The sequence below is a fragment of the Actinia tenebrosa genome, unplaced genomic scaffold (assembly GCF_029948245.1).
Source record: "Actinia tenebrosa isolate PJP-AT-01 unplaced genomic scaffold, QUT_ActTen_1.0 PGA_scaffold5__44_contigs__length_20552954, whole genome shotgun sequence".
Taxonomy (NCBI): domain Eukaryota; kingdom Metazoa; phylum Cnidaria; class Anthozoa; order Actiniaria; family Actiniidae; genus Actinia; species Actinia tenebrosa.
Window position 1 is genome coordinate 16,402,039 of NW_028292582.1, and position 17,307 is coordinate 16,419,345.

General features: G+C 35.1%; 1 protein-coding gene across 1 annotated transcript in view; it reads right to left on the reverse strand.

Moving 5' to 3' along the window:
* Positions 1 to 371: 371 nt before the first annotated feature.
* Positions 372 to 17,307, reverse strand: part of LOC116292168 (uncharacterized) — a 29,118-nt gene continuing 12,182 nt past the window's right edge. The window contains exons 4-5 of the mRNA XM_031699431.2: positions 9,502 to 9,615; positions 372 to 3,740 (exon numbers count right to left, since the gene is read on the reverse strand). Of these exons, the coding sequence (XP_031555291.2) occupies positions 916 to 3,740; positions 9,502 to 9,615 (2,939 nt within the window). The 3' untranslated portion in view covers positions 372 to 915. The remainder of the gene's footprint in view (positions 3,741 to 9,501; positions 9,616 to 17,307) is intronic.

Consider the following 17,307-nt stretch of genomic DNA (forward strand, 5'->3'; position numbering starts at 1 on the left):
TCGTAGATCACGTTTTTCGTACGCGTCGGTGTCATTTCTAACCAACATGGCGAACGTTTTATCGATTATTGTTATACTTTTTATTGACTTACTACGACGAAGGACTAACTTCCGAAACAGTTCTATAAACCTTTTTACGGTGATTCAATTTATTTACAAGTTATTAAATTATCTACTGTTTTATTCAGAAACACCGACGCAGTCCACACTAGAATATTTTATATCTTGAAAACGACCCGAAAGCATGTTACTCTATCAGGAAAATTAGCATTTTTAAAACGATGCTACTTTAAAAAATAAAATGAGAAAAAGCAAAATGAATTTTTCCATATTCCCTAAAATAAAACAAAATTAATCCAAAAAGGAACCAGTTTAAATGATGTAAAATGTATTTATTTTAAATACAGATTATGCATTAAATGTAACGCTAATGTGACCGAGTTGGCTTTATTACAATTCTATTTTTCAGCCTATGAATCACTGAATAACGATTAAACATCACTTACACTTTCCGTTGAAGAAAATGTTATTCCTTCACGAAGAAACCTCACTGAAAGATATTAGTTTTCGAAGCCAGGAAAAAAATCACCCCCCCCCCCCCCCCTATACTTTACGTATTGTGCTGTTCGAAAAGCGTGACTGAAAAATTGACACACTATGGTTGAATCCGTAGCAAGAAAAGCTTATCTTTTACTTTAACTGTTTTTTTAATCATGCAGTTTTACATGAGCACAAAATTAAAAACCAAACGTTCTTAGTCTAATAACATTTAATTTTTTTCTGCTCTTTATACGACAAACAAGCAGCTATTAATTTATTGACTGAATTCTATAAAACATTTTCTGGTGAAATCTTTATTTACCTATTAAATTATAATCTGAGATTGTTCATCTTTCACATCTTCATTTCATGTGGTTATCCACTCTCTTCTACAACATTTTCTTTAGTGATCGTTTGTTGTTCCCCGTTCTCCAAGACTCTTTCCGTAACTTCCTTTGTATGAAGAACCTTTGTTTCTCCGTCATCTTTAATCACCTCAGTGCATTGCATTACTGTAGTGACATTTTCTTTTGAAGCGGCACTTATGTCAGGTGTTGTCATGAAGTCCAATGCTTCTTGTTGAAGTGAAGAAATAGCTGGTGACTCAGTAGCAGCTGGTGGTGCAGATGCAGTTGTTTCGTCTTTTGTAGGTGCAGATTTCTTGGCTGTCCCTTTCGCAGGACTTTTAGGCCTTTCGGAAGTTGGTTTTCCTTTTCCCATAACGTTTCCTGGTTTCCCTCTTGTTGTAGCACTTGGTGGTTTCGATTTCAGCGAAGCAGAACCAGGTTTTCCATGTATGTCCCTTTTCATTTCACTACTGTTATTCCGAGCTGAAGCTTTCTGTTGCGGCATTCCATCTATTGAAGCCTTTGTTTTCCCTCCAGATTCTGTACTTTTCTTCACTGTTGTTTTAGTTTTAGACGTAATTCCACTCCCAATAGTGGTGGTCTTAGAGACCTCAAACTTTGACACAGGACCACTCGTCGTTTTTGTAGTGGTCGTTATTTTCTTGGCGGTTGTTTTGGTTGTACCAGAAGAGGCTGGCTTCATTTTCGCGCTGAGTGGCCGAGCAGTAGCTTCTACTTTTCTGTCTTTCTTATCGGTTGACTTGGTTGATACTGCACTAAGTGGTCTTGATTCTACAGCCTTCGACTTCTGTATTCTACTTGATGCAGAAGGCTTTTTGTCTTTGGCAGTAGTTAGCTTACCGGTAGTTGTGCCAGGAGGGCTCCTAGACTCACTCGATCTAGGGGTTGTCTTCGGGATGGTCTTAGTCGCACCTGCTTTTGACGCACCAATGCCTGTTTTCTGGGTTTGCGCACTGACTGGTCTTTTAGTAGCAGAAGTTGAACGAGCATTGGTTACTGCTGATGCAGTCTTTGTCTTTAGCGCGGTTGTAGTCGAAGTGGGCTTCGCTGTTTTATCAGTAGATGGAGGTTTTGTAGTAGATTCCTTAGACCGTTCTGCTTTCTGATCTTCCTTTTTGCGTCCAGTTAGATTTTTGGAAATCGAGCTGTTTGCAGCTTTGACATTCTCTTTCCTCGTTGTAGGAGCCTTTTTTGTGTTCTTTTTATGGTCCATAGTAGCCGAAGAAGTATCGGCTAGGATCTTATTGGCTTCTTTTTGATCTTTTCTATCTTGCCCAGCTTTTGGCTTTTCTGCAAGAGGTATTGTCTCGGTCTCTGCGGCTGGACTCACTAAACTTTCGCCTTTCAGTGCTGCTTCACCTATAACAACATTTCTTGCCATCTGTTTGTCTTCTTGGACTGTTTTTTCATCTTGTACTACAGAAATTAAACCTGGCAATTTGTCTTGCTCAAAGCTTGCATTCTGGGATATTTCATCAGTGTTTTGTACTGGTCGTTCACATTCATCGGATTCTTCCTGTGCTTTAGAAACTACATCCTTATCCCATTGTATAGGCATCCGGACATCTTCTCCTGGCACTTGAGGTCCAGAGTATTCAGGTTCTTTTTCCTTATCAATTTTGAAAAGATCTTCACGAATCATTTGTGTTGGCCGATCAGCTTCTTCAAGTTTCTCATCCTCTCTAGAAACTGTTGCGATTTCCACTTCCATTTCCAAAGAAGTGACTTTGTCACTTGTTAATTGCTCTGGCAGTCCGTCGTCCTCTTGCTGTATTTTTTCTGAAATTGCCCCAGTTTGTTCAAGTGGTATTTGTGGATGATCATTAACACCTGGTTGTTGTTCTTCGTGGTACAGCTCTGGTACATCGTACGCTTGAGAAGCAGACTCTAGGTCTTTACATTCAGACGAAACTTCGATGGCATCAGATTCTCCGGCAACTTTTCCAAAATCTGCCTGTTTACCAGCAGGACTTTCTTGAAGAACATTTTCCAGCTGCTTTTCATGGTCTGTTTTCGCTTCTTTGTCGTCGGGTACGAAGTCAGAAGGAGCTGCTGTTGTCTCTTTGGTTTCAGCAAAATTCGCACTCGGTTCCGATTCTATTGCTTGAGCTATTTTTGCAAGGAAATCGGTGGCGCTTTTAGGAGCTTCTTGGTCGGTTGAAGAGGGTATTTCAACCAGACTTTCTTCTCCCACAACTTTCTCTATCTCGACTTGTTTTTCGTCTCTTACTTGTTCTGGATGTAGTGCTTCACTTGAAAATAAAGGCGGGTTGTCATTGGAAAGTAAGTCAACAGAATCTGAAGTCGGGATTTGCCGTGCTTGCTGATTAAACGAAAGGAAATCATCCGTTGGAGAGAAACTTTCTTCGGCCTGCTTTTGAGAGCTAAACTCATTCATATAAAATTCCGTCTCACTGGTTGTGGTGCTAGTAGCGAGCTCTTCTGTAGCTTCTCGAGTTTTTTCTAATTCCAGCAACATACTAGTGTTAATCTCTTCTACTTTTGTCTCCGTTTCCTTCTGCTGCTCGCCAGTAATCGTTACAACAGTTTGGTCAGCCATTTTCTTTCTTTCTTCGTTGTCAAATAACTTTTCACGTGAACTTTTTCGTCCTTTTTCAAACCGATTTTTCAGTTGAAAAAATGTCTTTGACGTAAAAGACGGCGAGTAAGACGATTTTACCGTTAAAGATGATTCAATCTTACGAATAGCGTCAGAAATATCTTTCTCGTCTTTATCTGTTACAGACAATTTCTTTCTTACTCGATCACGAAGCCTATAAACTGATGGCGAACTGTCAGGTCTTTCCCTCTTGGAAATGATAACAGGTGATTCTGAAGAAAAAAACAAACAAACAAGTTGCAATGAATTTTAAATACTAGTACGATTTAAATAATTTTCAAGGCCCACCTTATGCATCCCCTCCCCTTTACTACCAATAACATCACTTATAATACTGAAATACGAGCTATACATTATTGGTTCAAACGACTATACCCTACAAGTTCAACAGATACTTTAGATGTGTTTAGCAAGAAATCCAATGATTGTGATAAAAAGCAGGGGCAGGTCAATAAGATGATGATAAACGGTGGGGAACAAAGAGAAAATGATGATACTGTCGATGATTAGGAATATAATTGAGGAGTCCGAACAATAAAGACGACGATGATGATATCAACAACGAAGATGAGTGGTGGTGTATAATTTCAAGTCTTATAGTACAATCAAAACTGTTATAGGACGTTTGCTACTACCAAACTCCCTTGCACACGTTCTTTTGTTCAGTTAATTAGCACCAACTGTCAAACTACTATCATCAGGAAATACAAAGTTAAATAAAAAAGAAAATTCGCCAAGCATTATGTTAGTGGGAGTCAAATGTGTGCATACAGTGTGACAGGTGCCGAGGTTGACCCATGATGAGGTTGCCATGGTCACCTCATGCTATAGTTACTAGCAACAAGTTAAAGCAACAAGTTAATGTTGGTTTGCTTTTATGCAGGTAGCTGCTTTTATATGTTCGAGAAAGTCTAGACTTATTTCAATAAAGTTAATCACCAGAAAAGCTACAAAGCCGAGACCGACAAGGATTATAAGTAGATGCATTTAACATGTTTTAGCCGCTTGATAACTGTTGATGAGATCTTCTACCAGTCATAGTCTCACCTCCTCTGAGCATCCTAAACTGCTGCAATTTGTGTCAAAAGCCTTAATTGTTGGATATAAAATATTTCCCATCATTCTCAGCGATCACAGCTTTCTTTTTGGTGACTAACTTTATTGAAATAAGTATATATATTCTTGTGGTGAGAAGGGTCTAGGTACGAGAATGCTTCGAATGTCAACAAGCATTAGAGTGGCCCAATCCCTGAAAATTGCAGGTAGTATCCACAAATTCACATAAGGGCACCTTTGATTTAATGATTCAAAAAAGTAATAAACTCTTCATTGAAATATCTATTATTAAATTCCCTTACATTCTTTGTCCGTCGTTTTTCATACCCCTATTAAAGGGGGCACTTGGATGAAAATCACAATGAAAATTGGAAATGACTTGAAACTTGTTTAAACTTATCTATATGGCCTAGATAGTAGCCAAGCAACATGTTTCCTTCACAGTCAAAAGTGGCGGGAAAAAATTATCAATTTTATTCAGCATCTAAATTGAGAGTAAATGACGTCATTTACTCAACCCTATTGTTCTTTTCGCTTTTAACCCAAGATATCTCAACAGCGAGTGGCTCCCAGGCTAAAATTTTCACTAATCTAATTTTCATAATCATAATTGAGTCATTATCCTCCAATACTTCAATTATTCGGACTTTCAAAAAATCGGGGCGTTTTCATCCAACTGCCCCTTTAAGTAAGAATTCTAAAAAAGCTCTTCTGGTTTTTGTGGTTTTTTCGAAGCCCCCCCACCCCCTTATAGGACTTAAAATCAGATTGAAGGTACTTCACAGCATTGCCAAAGGGCCTCATTTATGGCTTGCTGCAAATTCTCTATAATCTAATTCCTTGCATATCAGAATATCTCACTTGTTCGGAGCTTATTGCCTATATTACAGTGCTACTACATTAACCATGGCTATCCCAAACATATTTTATATCAGACTTACAAATTGCATTTTTGACACTGAATACCAGGATGGTGAAGGATTCTGGAGTTTACACTGTTTCATGTTTAATCATGATCATACAAACACACATTTGTATGTGTAAAATAAAATGTATGCTTTTAAAAGGAATAATAAGAATTTCCACAAAGCCAACCAAACAAATTTTAAATAAAAATCATTATTCATGTTTTTGATGCTAAACATAACAGTTTAAATTGTATCTTGTTCAATCCATCATACATAAGTAAAATATTTGCTTTTAAACTAAACAGTAAGAAAATGTGTGCAGATTTTATCATTTAAATACTCAATCATGATTGGCTAATTTGTATAACAATTTGTTTGGGTGGCCTTGCCTGGTATAATCGCACTGTAAAAATTTACTTTGTTAACACTAGAAAATAAAATTAACATATTTGAGTCCATGTACCATTATATGGGGGGCACAGGTGGCATAGCAGTGAGAGCACTCACCTCTCACCGATGCAACCCAGGTTGGATTCTCAGACTTGTATGAGTAGAGTTGTTTGTTGGTTCTCTCCTGTGCTTTGAGGGTTTTTTCCAGGTTATCTGGTTTTCCTACCTCCACTGAAACTCAACTTCTAACTTAAAATTCGATCTAGAAATGACCTAGATGAAAATTACTTCTGTGTAATTCTATTTACCCTATTAAATTGTGTAATTTTTTTTTTCATTGTGTAGCTTAATATTGTAGTTATGTATATACACCTATTTCGAAGATTGTTGTCCTACCAAGAGCCTCAAGTAACAAGCCAAGGCTCCAAAGAACGTCAGTACTTTTAATTATAATTGATTTATTCATGGTTCATGCAAGTGGCTAAAGCTCTACACTAAGTTATCATCTCAAGCAGCCTTGCTTGGAGCAATTTGTGAACTCAATAAATGAAAATTCACCATAAATAAACTAATTGTATTAAACCTTAATTAAAGGTTTTTTTAATGAAAGGGGGACTAGCATGAAAATCATCCAAATATTAATTCAGCTAAAACGTTACTGGAATAACCCTTACATGTCTAATAGTGTCACTGGTTAAAGTTTTCTATATCCTTATATTTGGTTGGGAAGTATCATATTTCAACGAATTTATACAGGATACTGTGAGGTCATACACTCAACACTAGACATCGCTCTATACATTTCTTTGTATTTTCGTAATCAAAATATTTGCTAGTTTTATGCTCAGCATTGAAGAAAAGATACCGTAAAAATGATTCTAACCACAACTTATGTTCATTAGGTTCCACATTGGACCTTACGGCTTAATAGAAAAAGAGTAAAACATGAAGTTATTTACAAAGAAATGTATGAAGCAATGCTATGTGTTGAGTGTATGACGTCACAGATACCTACAGAAATTTGAAAAAAATATAATACTTCTCATTGGAATATAAAGAAAAAACTTTAACCAGTGATTATTAGACCCTTCAAGATTATTCCAATGGAGTTTCAGCCAAATTAATTTTCGGAGGATTTTTGTGCTAGTCCCCCTTTAAATAATGCACCCGATATATTGATATTTATTTTATTTACCATAAATAAAATAAACATCAATATATTGGTATTCGATTGCATTACACATAAGTTAACAAATTTAGAGATGGAGATAGAAAATTCCAAGTAACAGCTGATTCATTCCACATTTCTAGCTTTACTTAACAAAACTTGTTAATATATTTACTTATGAGAATAAAATTGTGTGCAAAAACATTCCTAAGTTGAGGTGATCTTACTAAGTCAGGGGCGGCGGAACCAGGGGCACGCTGCTCCCCCATGAAATGTTTTGCAAGGCCCCCCCACAAAATATTGGTTCACATGAAATATAAATGCATAGATTCGATTTTTATTACTGTTATAATTAAGCTATTGTTGTGATTTTTTGCAAAGATTTTTTGCAGTGCCCCTCCCCCCCCAAAGATTTTCAAATTCCGCCGACCCTGTAAGCTAATGAAATAAGTTAATTCAATCGTTTTTTTTGCCTCTTATCATTTAACTTTGTTTCGTACGGCCTCACGCAATCACAGACTCTTTCAAAAACAAATTCGTGCAAATTATTTCCAAATAGACCTTATTCGTGGTGTGACAATGTTTTCCCAATTCAGTGTGAAAAACCTCCAGAGCATTCATTTTCTTTTGTTTTTACTCCTCGAAAAATTCATGAGTATCCCAAAGGATAGCAAAGGAATAACGATGATATCCCAACGAGTTGCAAAACAATAGCTCTTCATTATTCCCAAGAGGTTTGTCACGTTCAATTGGGAAAACATTGTCACACCACGAATAAGGTTATTGCACTCGAAACTATATTATTACCTATTAATAGTATACATGAAAAATTTTCAACCAACTTAGAAAGCAAAAAGAGGTGTTGGAAAAAATGCACAAAGTGAAGAACTTGTTCGTTTTGGGATTATTTTCAGTCAAAAATCGGTTTACGAAACAATATTCTATATTTTCAAAACAGGAAAGAAATAAGAATAACGAAGATTACTTTTGATCTTTAAAAAATTAAAACATGTTTAGAAATCATTTTTTTCATCTTCAAAGCTTCAAATATTTGACATTTTTTGAGAAAACAAGTAAGCATATTACAAAGAAATTCTGCAAAACTTATATAAATCATCAAATATCCTCTTTTTTCAATTCCTAAACACTCAAAGGAAAGTATGAGCTGCTTTCTTTGTACAGAAGTATTAATTATTTACCTCTTTACTGACAAAGTAGGCGAAAGGTCTTGTTTAATTAAGTTGTAACATCGAGTTTTAATGAATTTTGCTCCAACTTTCGTGTCAAGTGACTTTAACAGCTGTAAAATGGACCAACTGATGTTTTCTTGCCTTCTTAATTCCCAAATAACAAGCATCGAGTCCTCCTTTTGCAGAGCTTTCAATAATTTTTGGAGTAAGCGGTTATTCCCAAATAGTAGGGGGCAGTGGCACAGGCAGCTATCTAGGGGGTCTGAATTTTTAAACTTAGAACCTCAGAAATGCATTTTCCAGCGATTTGGGCATCAATTTCAACTTAATGTAAACAGTTACATAATGTAAAATTTGTCCATTGTCTACCCTTAATAAAACTATATTATTTAATATATCACCTGATGAATTGAATTAAGATGAACAAGTACAACAAATAAAAACAACTTTTTTTCAACACTTAGCTCTTATTTACAATTATTACCATGATTATTATACGCTTGGTCGCCATTTTGTTTGTTTGGAACACCTCTAGTCTTAGCTACCACAGGAAGCCCGTTATATTACCCAGAGACCTTTGCACTCTAAAATCAAGATGGCAACTACTCGTTTCGAAAGATGTGCATGTGGCAGGTTTTGTTGCATCGAAACAAACAAAAATAAATGAAGAATGCAAGAATGCTGAATCCACTGATGTTATTATATGTCTTTATTTGGTAATGAATGGAATTTTAGTCCCTTTTTTATTAATTATGTGTACTATTAAGTCTAAAATAGCCGGCAGTTTAGGCAGAAGTATCCGGCAATAAATCGCCGGTTACCGCCTTCTATTACCTTCTATTACTTCTATACCGCCTGCCATTCTTAACCTTTCTTGCTGGTTTTAAACTGATGAAGCTTGACTTTTTCAGCGTTTTTGATTCCATTTTTAAGATGAAAATTATCCGCCACCTTGAATTTTCTGAGAACTTCAAGAGAAGGAAGGTGGTTCTGTTGCTATGGCAACTGCTATAGTCTGATTGGCTAATTCAATTTCTATTGTTTTTTAGCCAATCAGAACCCTAAAAATTTGTAATCTGCACTGGTATTTCATTTTTCTGCACTGGTATTTCATTTTAATGCACTGGTATTTCATTTGAACTGCAATGCTGTCAGCCAATCAGAATTGAGTAAATTTTTCATGTATACTATTAACTGGCTAAATAAAATTGGTCTAGTAATGTAAGATATGAAATGTTCAATGACCACCAAAGCGGCTTACCTGTTAAATTTGGCTGACTATCTCGGCGTTTTACTTTATCAACAAACCTACTCCAAACTCCAGATGATATCCGGTCAGAACTTGAATGTGGAGTAGCTTTTACTCCTTCTGCAGCTTAAACAGAAAGGAGAAAGATACTTTATTTATTCAATATTTCACAATATCCACAGCCAAAAGAAGTAAAAAAATTATCATTCATAAAGTATAATATCTCTGATAGGGATATGGTGGAAAATGGCAGCATACTGTTTGGTCTAAACATTTTGGGCTTTTCCTGAACACGATCCATGTATTTGATATCATCATCTTTCAACCCCAACTCTTATTTATCCACGAATATTGACTAGTCAGTCAGAAATAAGCAAGGATCTTAAATAAATCTTTGAAGGTTGAAAAAGCAGTCAAATATTAAAAGCTGAAGTTCCCAATCCAATTTCGAGACTTGTATATTTCTGCCCTCTGAATAATAAACATATTCATGCAGAAATAATTTTTACAATAGCATGTGAAATATTTTTCAGACAAAAATAAGTAAGAAGCCAACCTTATATTGCTTTTAAATGCAGTGTTTGGTTCTAGAAAATATCCATACCCTACCATGCATGGAGGAAACTGGAAACTCCCAGGGGGTGCAGGTCAGAGGAAAAACTAAATAATAAGGTTTGTATGAAAAGAAATTGGAAATTGCAGAGGGGTGGCAGACCTTTCTTCAAAGTTCCTCCATCTATGGGTATCGAAATTTTCAGGAACCAAACAATATTGTTTTGCCCTTTTGGGTTAAAATGTGATTTTAATTCATAGATATGCAAAGAGTAGAAGCGAGTTGCGAGAAACCTGAATATCCAAATGTGTAGTCATGAAACTGTACTCACTCATTAAGATTTTGGCAAATCAGCTATTTAAAATTTATCAATATTGTCTTAGAGCTGTACGTTTTCTGCTTACTAACTCAAACTACTTACTAACCAACTTGATTTACTCGAAGTTACTTTTGTCCTTGGTTTTAGCTCTTAAAAATTCCTCAAGATTTAAGGCTCAAACACTTATCCTAGGGATTTGAGTTTCTCTGTTCAGTGTGGGATATCAGTGTGCAAACAGTCTTACTTTTGGATGAATTTAAATCAAAAGAATCAAAGAAAGATGCCAGGTTTGACAAAAGTAAAATAAAATAAACATCTGAACTAAACTTTTAATAAATGAAAATGATCATTTGAAGTGAGCAAACTAAGTTCATACATAAGTATAGATAATTTGTCTGCCAAGTTTTACTAATTAGTTAAGTCATGGATTTAATAGTGCTTATCTCATATTTACCCATAAAGACTCCTAGGTGTCAAAAAATTCATGGCAAAAAGCACTCTTCAGGAACATAAAAAAACAAATGCCAATTTCTCCATGGGACACTATAAAAGCAAAGTGATCCAACTTGGGTAGGGGTGTGCCGCCTGGACCTCAAAACCCTGACCCTATCCCAGACCTAAGATTTTGATTTTACGTACCCTACCCCAGACTAAAACTAAGAATTGTACACCCTATCCCAGACTAAAAGAAGGAAAAAACGGTTTTTCAATAGATTGCAATCAATATTTACTAATGCTTTTATTGTTTTTGTGCCGGCAGAAAGCGTAGCCTATCGCTAGACAAAAATGACCAAATCGTTAACCCTATCCCAGACAAAATGTCAAAAAATGATACCCTACCCCAGACCCAAAAGCTGAAAAACCATACCCTATAGGGCGGCACATACCTGTATAGCAAATATAGGGGAGTACCCCCCCCCCCCCCCCCGGGTGGTCTCTTGCTAAAACAATCATTTATTACAAGATTTGCAAAATAACAAAGAATTAAACAAAGAAGAAATATAACATAAATATAAATAATAAAATATATAATATTAAAGTACAATAAAAAGCTATAGAAATGAGAAATATAATAAACTACATTGGTGTGATGATTGCACACAAGAGAAATGAAAGCTTGATTTGTCACGCACTAGACAGAGTAACCACACAAAGAAATGCAAGTACACACTTTACAGAGAATCCAAAGGAAGCTAAATAAACAGTAGGGTTGCACATTTTCAGTGCTGTACCTATAATAATAAAAATAAAGGACTTTTAGAAATCTACATACTTATATGAAAGTCAAAATGTATTGATTTCTAGCTTGGAGGATTGTAATTGTTTAGTACTACAATCTTGGACAAAAAGAGTTGAGAATTTTTCATCCAATCATGAAATAGTAGAATTTCCTTTATTAAAAAAAATAATGTCCGTACCCCCTCTCCCCCAGGACAATGTTGGTCCCAGTAGGTAAAGCAGCCCTCTATCCCTCGAAACAACATTGTTTAGGGGGGGTCTTTTTAAGGGGATTTTTTCATGTTTTTCATGAAAATAACCATCAAAACTAAAAATTTCTTAACATTTTTGACCAAGATTAATTGTAGATGGCAACGAGTTTCAGTTTAGCAGTCTTATTGAAATATGATTTACTGTAGTAATTCTGTTTATGTTCATAAATTAGTTGTAAAATTTTATTAGGGTCATAATTTCGTGTTCAATATCATGGGTCAAAGGCAAGCAAGTGGATTGTAATGTTAATAAACATATATTCTGGACTTAAAAAAAATAGATCAGATGTTTCTCCACTATATTCTAATATGAAGGCAGTAAATTAAGTTTAATAGTCTCTCATCATAAGTCATGTCCTGGGGATAATTACTTTGGGGTTCATGTGGAACGGCCAAGCTGTTTTTCTTCTAAGTCGCCAAATCTGCAATTAAACACTATGGGTCTTGTGCCGCTGTGATGCATCGAAGGCTCAGGCTCAGAATATTAATTTGCTGAGCATTTGTTGAGTGACTAAGGTATTATTTTTAGTCATTCTTGTACCAAAAGCCTTCTCAGCTTTCTAACGAAAAACTGAAGGCTCTGGTAACACACAAATCACCCATAAATGTCATTGGCTTAATTTTTCGCATAACTGTCTGTTTCGGTTCTCTGATTTTACTTTACTGTACACATCTAGGATCTCACAAAATTGCTTATTTTTTGTATTATTAATCAGACAAATAAACTGTTCCATAAACAATGTATAAATAAGCTTGATTGTTTTTCTTTTGAAGAAAAGATGGTTTGAATTTCTACGCAATCTCTGACAACCTAAGAGCATTTGAATTTTTGGTAAGAAGTTCTGTGTATGAGAATGATTGTCAGTGCGCATGCTATTCTGATTTGAAGTAGTAAAGCTGTTATTCAGCATGAGGCAATGCGTAGTCAACCTTGGAAGACCTCGTAGCATTGGGGGCAATACTAAAGCCAACCGGGAGTGTAAAGAAAGCCTTAAAACAAATTATGTCTAATAAACTCATGTCACATAGTAACACAGACACCGTTGTTTGAGAAAGAACTACACAAAAAGATGTCGATCGTTTTTGGAAGTACTAACCAAGGTGACACAAACAACAACACAAAAGTCGCCATATTGGATAAAGCAAAATATAGCGTACCAAGCAACTGGATAAGTAGTTATTTATTATAACTCTTACACTAAATATCATGATTCCTTTGTTTGTTTTTTATCGTGATATATGCTTAATGTAAAGTACAGTTACATATTGCCTATGAAATCACTGATATTATTATACTGATATATATTATTCCAACTCCAATAAAAAACGTCACTTTCTTTCAAACCTTCAAAAAGCAAATAAAAATTTATCTCATTCACTCAAAAAATTGAAATACAATATTTAATGGAAAACATACTATCTTAGTCAATGCATTAATTATTCTCTTGATACTCTTTAATAGTGAAGGGCTGTTGATTCGATAGTTTATAATTTTTCAACACCCATACACATTAATTTTACCTCACTTTGTAAATATTTATTCTGTAAATTTTATAACTGTTAAATTGATCAATACTAATATTCCTTATTTTTACTGTAATTTTTGTATGTGAAATAAACTTGACTCAAAATATACCACATGCGATAGTAATGTGTTGTGCATCACATTTCACATCAGTAGAAGACGTTGGCATGATGTTCTTGATGAGTGTAATTTTTTTAAATCAAAATATATTAAAATATACTAGAGAAAGCCATTGATCAAAGTAATGTACAGAAGAATCTTTATTCGGATATGTAAATTGCTGATTGCTTTTTGAAACAAATCTTCAAGTTGTTGGCCAAGACGGCGTTTAAGTGTCTAATATCAATTAAAGCCTAGGAATGTTTCGTTCCTTGAGAAACTGAAAAACTCAAGATTCAATGGGAATAGGTTATTTGTTTTGTTCTTTAGTAATTTTTTGAATACTCCTTTTATCACTTCTTATTTTCTGGAAGAAATCATTGTGCAAAGATCACTGTTTGCGAGCACTTCAACAACTTTGAAGCTTGTCAGTCCACCTTTTCGGCGCTAGCTGTCATGTGGTATAAATTGTGTTGGATTGAATTGTGTTACGGTCACCAAGAAGTTCGGACATTGTTCTTGGATTTCCGTACAAATGTACTGACTTTAAATGAAATATTTACTCGGTTTGTTTAGTTAGTTCCCTAAAATACAAGTAAAATATCATTTACTTTTTCTTACTGCTGTTAAAAAAGCTAACTAAAGAAATCTATCTAAATTTTCTCTTTAAACTCAGTGAATTTGTATGGGATAATCCGAGAACGATGTCCAAACTTTTTGTTGACTGTAACACAATCCAACAAAGCGTTTACGACGTGACGGCTATCGCCGAAAAGGTGAATTGCCCTAAAACATTACTTTGTGTTCATTCAAATCCAGCTTAATACTTGAATAAACCTTTACATGTTTTCTATGTTCGTTTATTGCATTATTTAATCTCATAATCAGGGAGAAGGAATTACAATCTATGAGTAAAAAAAATTGAAACTCGGTGAAAGCCTACTAAGCCAACTTTATCATTTAAACGCAGAAGTGTCAGAGTCCAATAGTGTCATGGTAGACTTCTAAAAGTTGAGTTATAGTCTCCTTGAGGAAGCCATGTTGGAGATGGTACGACTGGGCTTCAAAATATTGATAACAATGATTGAAACACACTGTTCTATTACCTTGGAGACTATTCTAGGCAGGGAGATTGGTCTGTACTTGGATGGTAGTTTCAGGTTGGTGGTGATTAGCAATGGCAAGTTGTTTAAAAACAGGCATAATGTTTGTGAGTTTCCAGTTAGCACGCATGGTACCAAGTGAAAGGAGACTGAATAGCTTACATAGCGAAGGGGCAATTTCTTCTGTGAAGCTTATAAGAAGTCTACTGGGTATGCCATAGGAACCACACACCTTGTTGGGGTCCAGGTTGAGCAGAAAACTTAAGCTACTTTGGCCACTGTCAACTGAATACTTGAGAGATAATCAGAGTTTCCATAGGCTGGTGGTGTAGATTCAATAGGCATGGTTATGAGGTAGGCTAAACACGAAGTGGAAAAGTCCTAAAATGTACGCCTTTTCCACACTGTCCTTTACAAATACTTGACCCTCTTTGAGAAAGGAAGGCTTTAGATTTATCTTTGTCTGATTTTTTATGAATGACCAAAAGCACTTAACCCTTTAGCACCCACAGGCCACTGGAGTGGCCTTCTATATAGGTGCCCATAGGCCACTCCAGTGGCCTAGATTAACAACAAAAATATCAGGGACATTATTGGCTACTTAAAAGATTTTTCTATCTTCATACATTTAAGTATCTTCCTTTTTATTATCATAGACTTGGAGATTAAACATCTGTGTAGCTCTCAATTTTTTTGTGTGGTCATTGATAACATAGATTTCCATATAACTAAATCCAAACAAATCATGGTGGTGATTATGAATGAAGACTCCATTTTGACTTGGGCACAGAACCCATCCAAGTCATTTCAGGCCTGGGCACTAAAGGGTTAAGGAAATCCATAATCTTGTAGCTTATTATTGGCATGGCCTTTCTTCTTTTTATGAATCATTTGTTTGGTTTTACGTTTCATCTGTATACTACCAAAACAGGTAGAGTGACAATCGCGCCCGAAAAAAAACAGTCGCCAATGACGATTAAGATAAACGTATCTAGTTACATTCTTGAGCTCAGAGTGGCAATTTAACTTTGATGTTAAGATTCAAATTTGACAGTTAGTTACTTACTGCAAGCTCAAAGTTCAAAGCTAATTAACTGCCCCGGGCTCAGGAATGTAGCCAGATACGTTTATATTAATCGTCATTGGCGACTGCTTTTTTTCGGGCTTGATTGTCACTCTACCTGTTTTGGTAGTAAATTTCTAACAATATCGCAAGGGGCTTTTGTTCTCAATGCATTCTTTCTTTGATTGTTTTTCTCTTTGATTATTACCAAAAGTTTGCTGTCAATCCACAGGTGAAACACGTCACACCAACTAGCTAATGGACTTGTTAAAATCATTTTTAACAAAAGCCATATCTCAAGCTAGGGGTATATAAGAACAGTTCTTTAAGGCCTGACCAATTCATGCAATTGCCTTTCTTAAAGTTGTAAGCAGAATGCTTGGCTTTTGATTTCCATGGAATATTCAAATCAAGTTCAATATGTGATCCGAGTTGAAAATATCTGCAAAACCTTCAAGTTTTGTGACCTTTTCCGTGATGTTAGTCAGAATTAAATTGAGTATGTTGTTGATCCTAATATAGTTGGGAAGTTTACCAGTTGCCACAGAAAATTACCTTTCACTGTCTTTGTAAAGCAATTATGAATTGCATCATTAGTAGTTGCTGTCCTGATAGACTAGTCTATATGGAGAAGGTTGAAATCACCATATAATTATTTGGTCAAACTTAGCTTTAGAAGTGATAGAAGCATGATTTTTTTGGGACATTTGATATCAATTATTCATTTGTTCACTAAAATATTAATTATTGATGAAACCCATGCATGATTTAAAAAAATTTTTTTAGGGGCATGAAAGCATTAATGAATATATAATATTAGTAAAGATTTAAAACAAAAGAAAGTAAATAAAAAATCGCAACATCAGTTTATTGTTACGTTTCGTTGATATTCCTGAACAGCAATGAGAGTATATATTTCATTCATAAATATATTTAGGTATTTATATATAACATAACTATTCTTAATAATTCTTTTGAAAGAAAAATAAATAATTTAGCGAAACATTGTACAGTACGAAGATGTCATTCCTTTGATATTCTAATATCCAAAGCGAAAGAAACGGGACTGTCAAAGCAACTATACGTACAAAAGAAAATCATGCATGCTGCTGCATCTGCATGCAAGTTGGTATAAATTAAGTATGGATTTATCAGAACAAAGCTCTCCTTTGACAGAGGTTTAATATGACCTTCTAGCCGAATTTCTTTAAAAACGGTATAACACCATAATAACCGGGCCTACGTTACCTTTAATATTGTCATTATAAGTCTTAATACAAACGGCGTTTTAGGTTTACACACCCAAATAGTTTTGAGATGGGGAGTTGACATTGTTTTTGTCGTGACAAACGAAATCCAGTTAAGCTTATTTCACGTTCAACGAACACATAAAATAGGAATAAGAAAAGTCTCTCATCTATCCAGCAGTGCGAGTACAACACAAATACTTAATGCACAACCGATAGTTTACTATGAAGATTTAACCTGCCCCTCGAGAACAGACTTCCATATTAAGCTTAGGTGAAAAACGACGTCTGCGTCCATCAGCTATCATGCAACTTAAAAACGTTTAAGAAATATTAAAAAAAGTCATAAAAAGTTTAACTTTACCTTTTTTATGAAAACACTACCTTTGGAAAAGGGAGTAACTTTCAATTTATCGAAT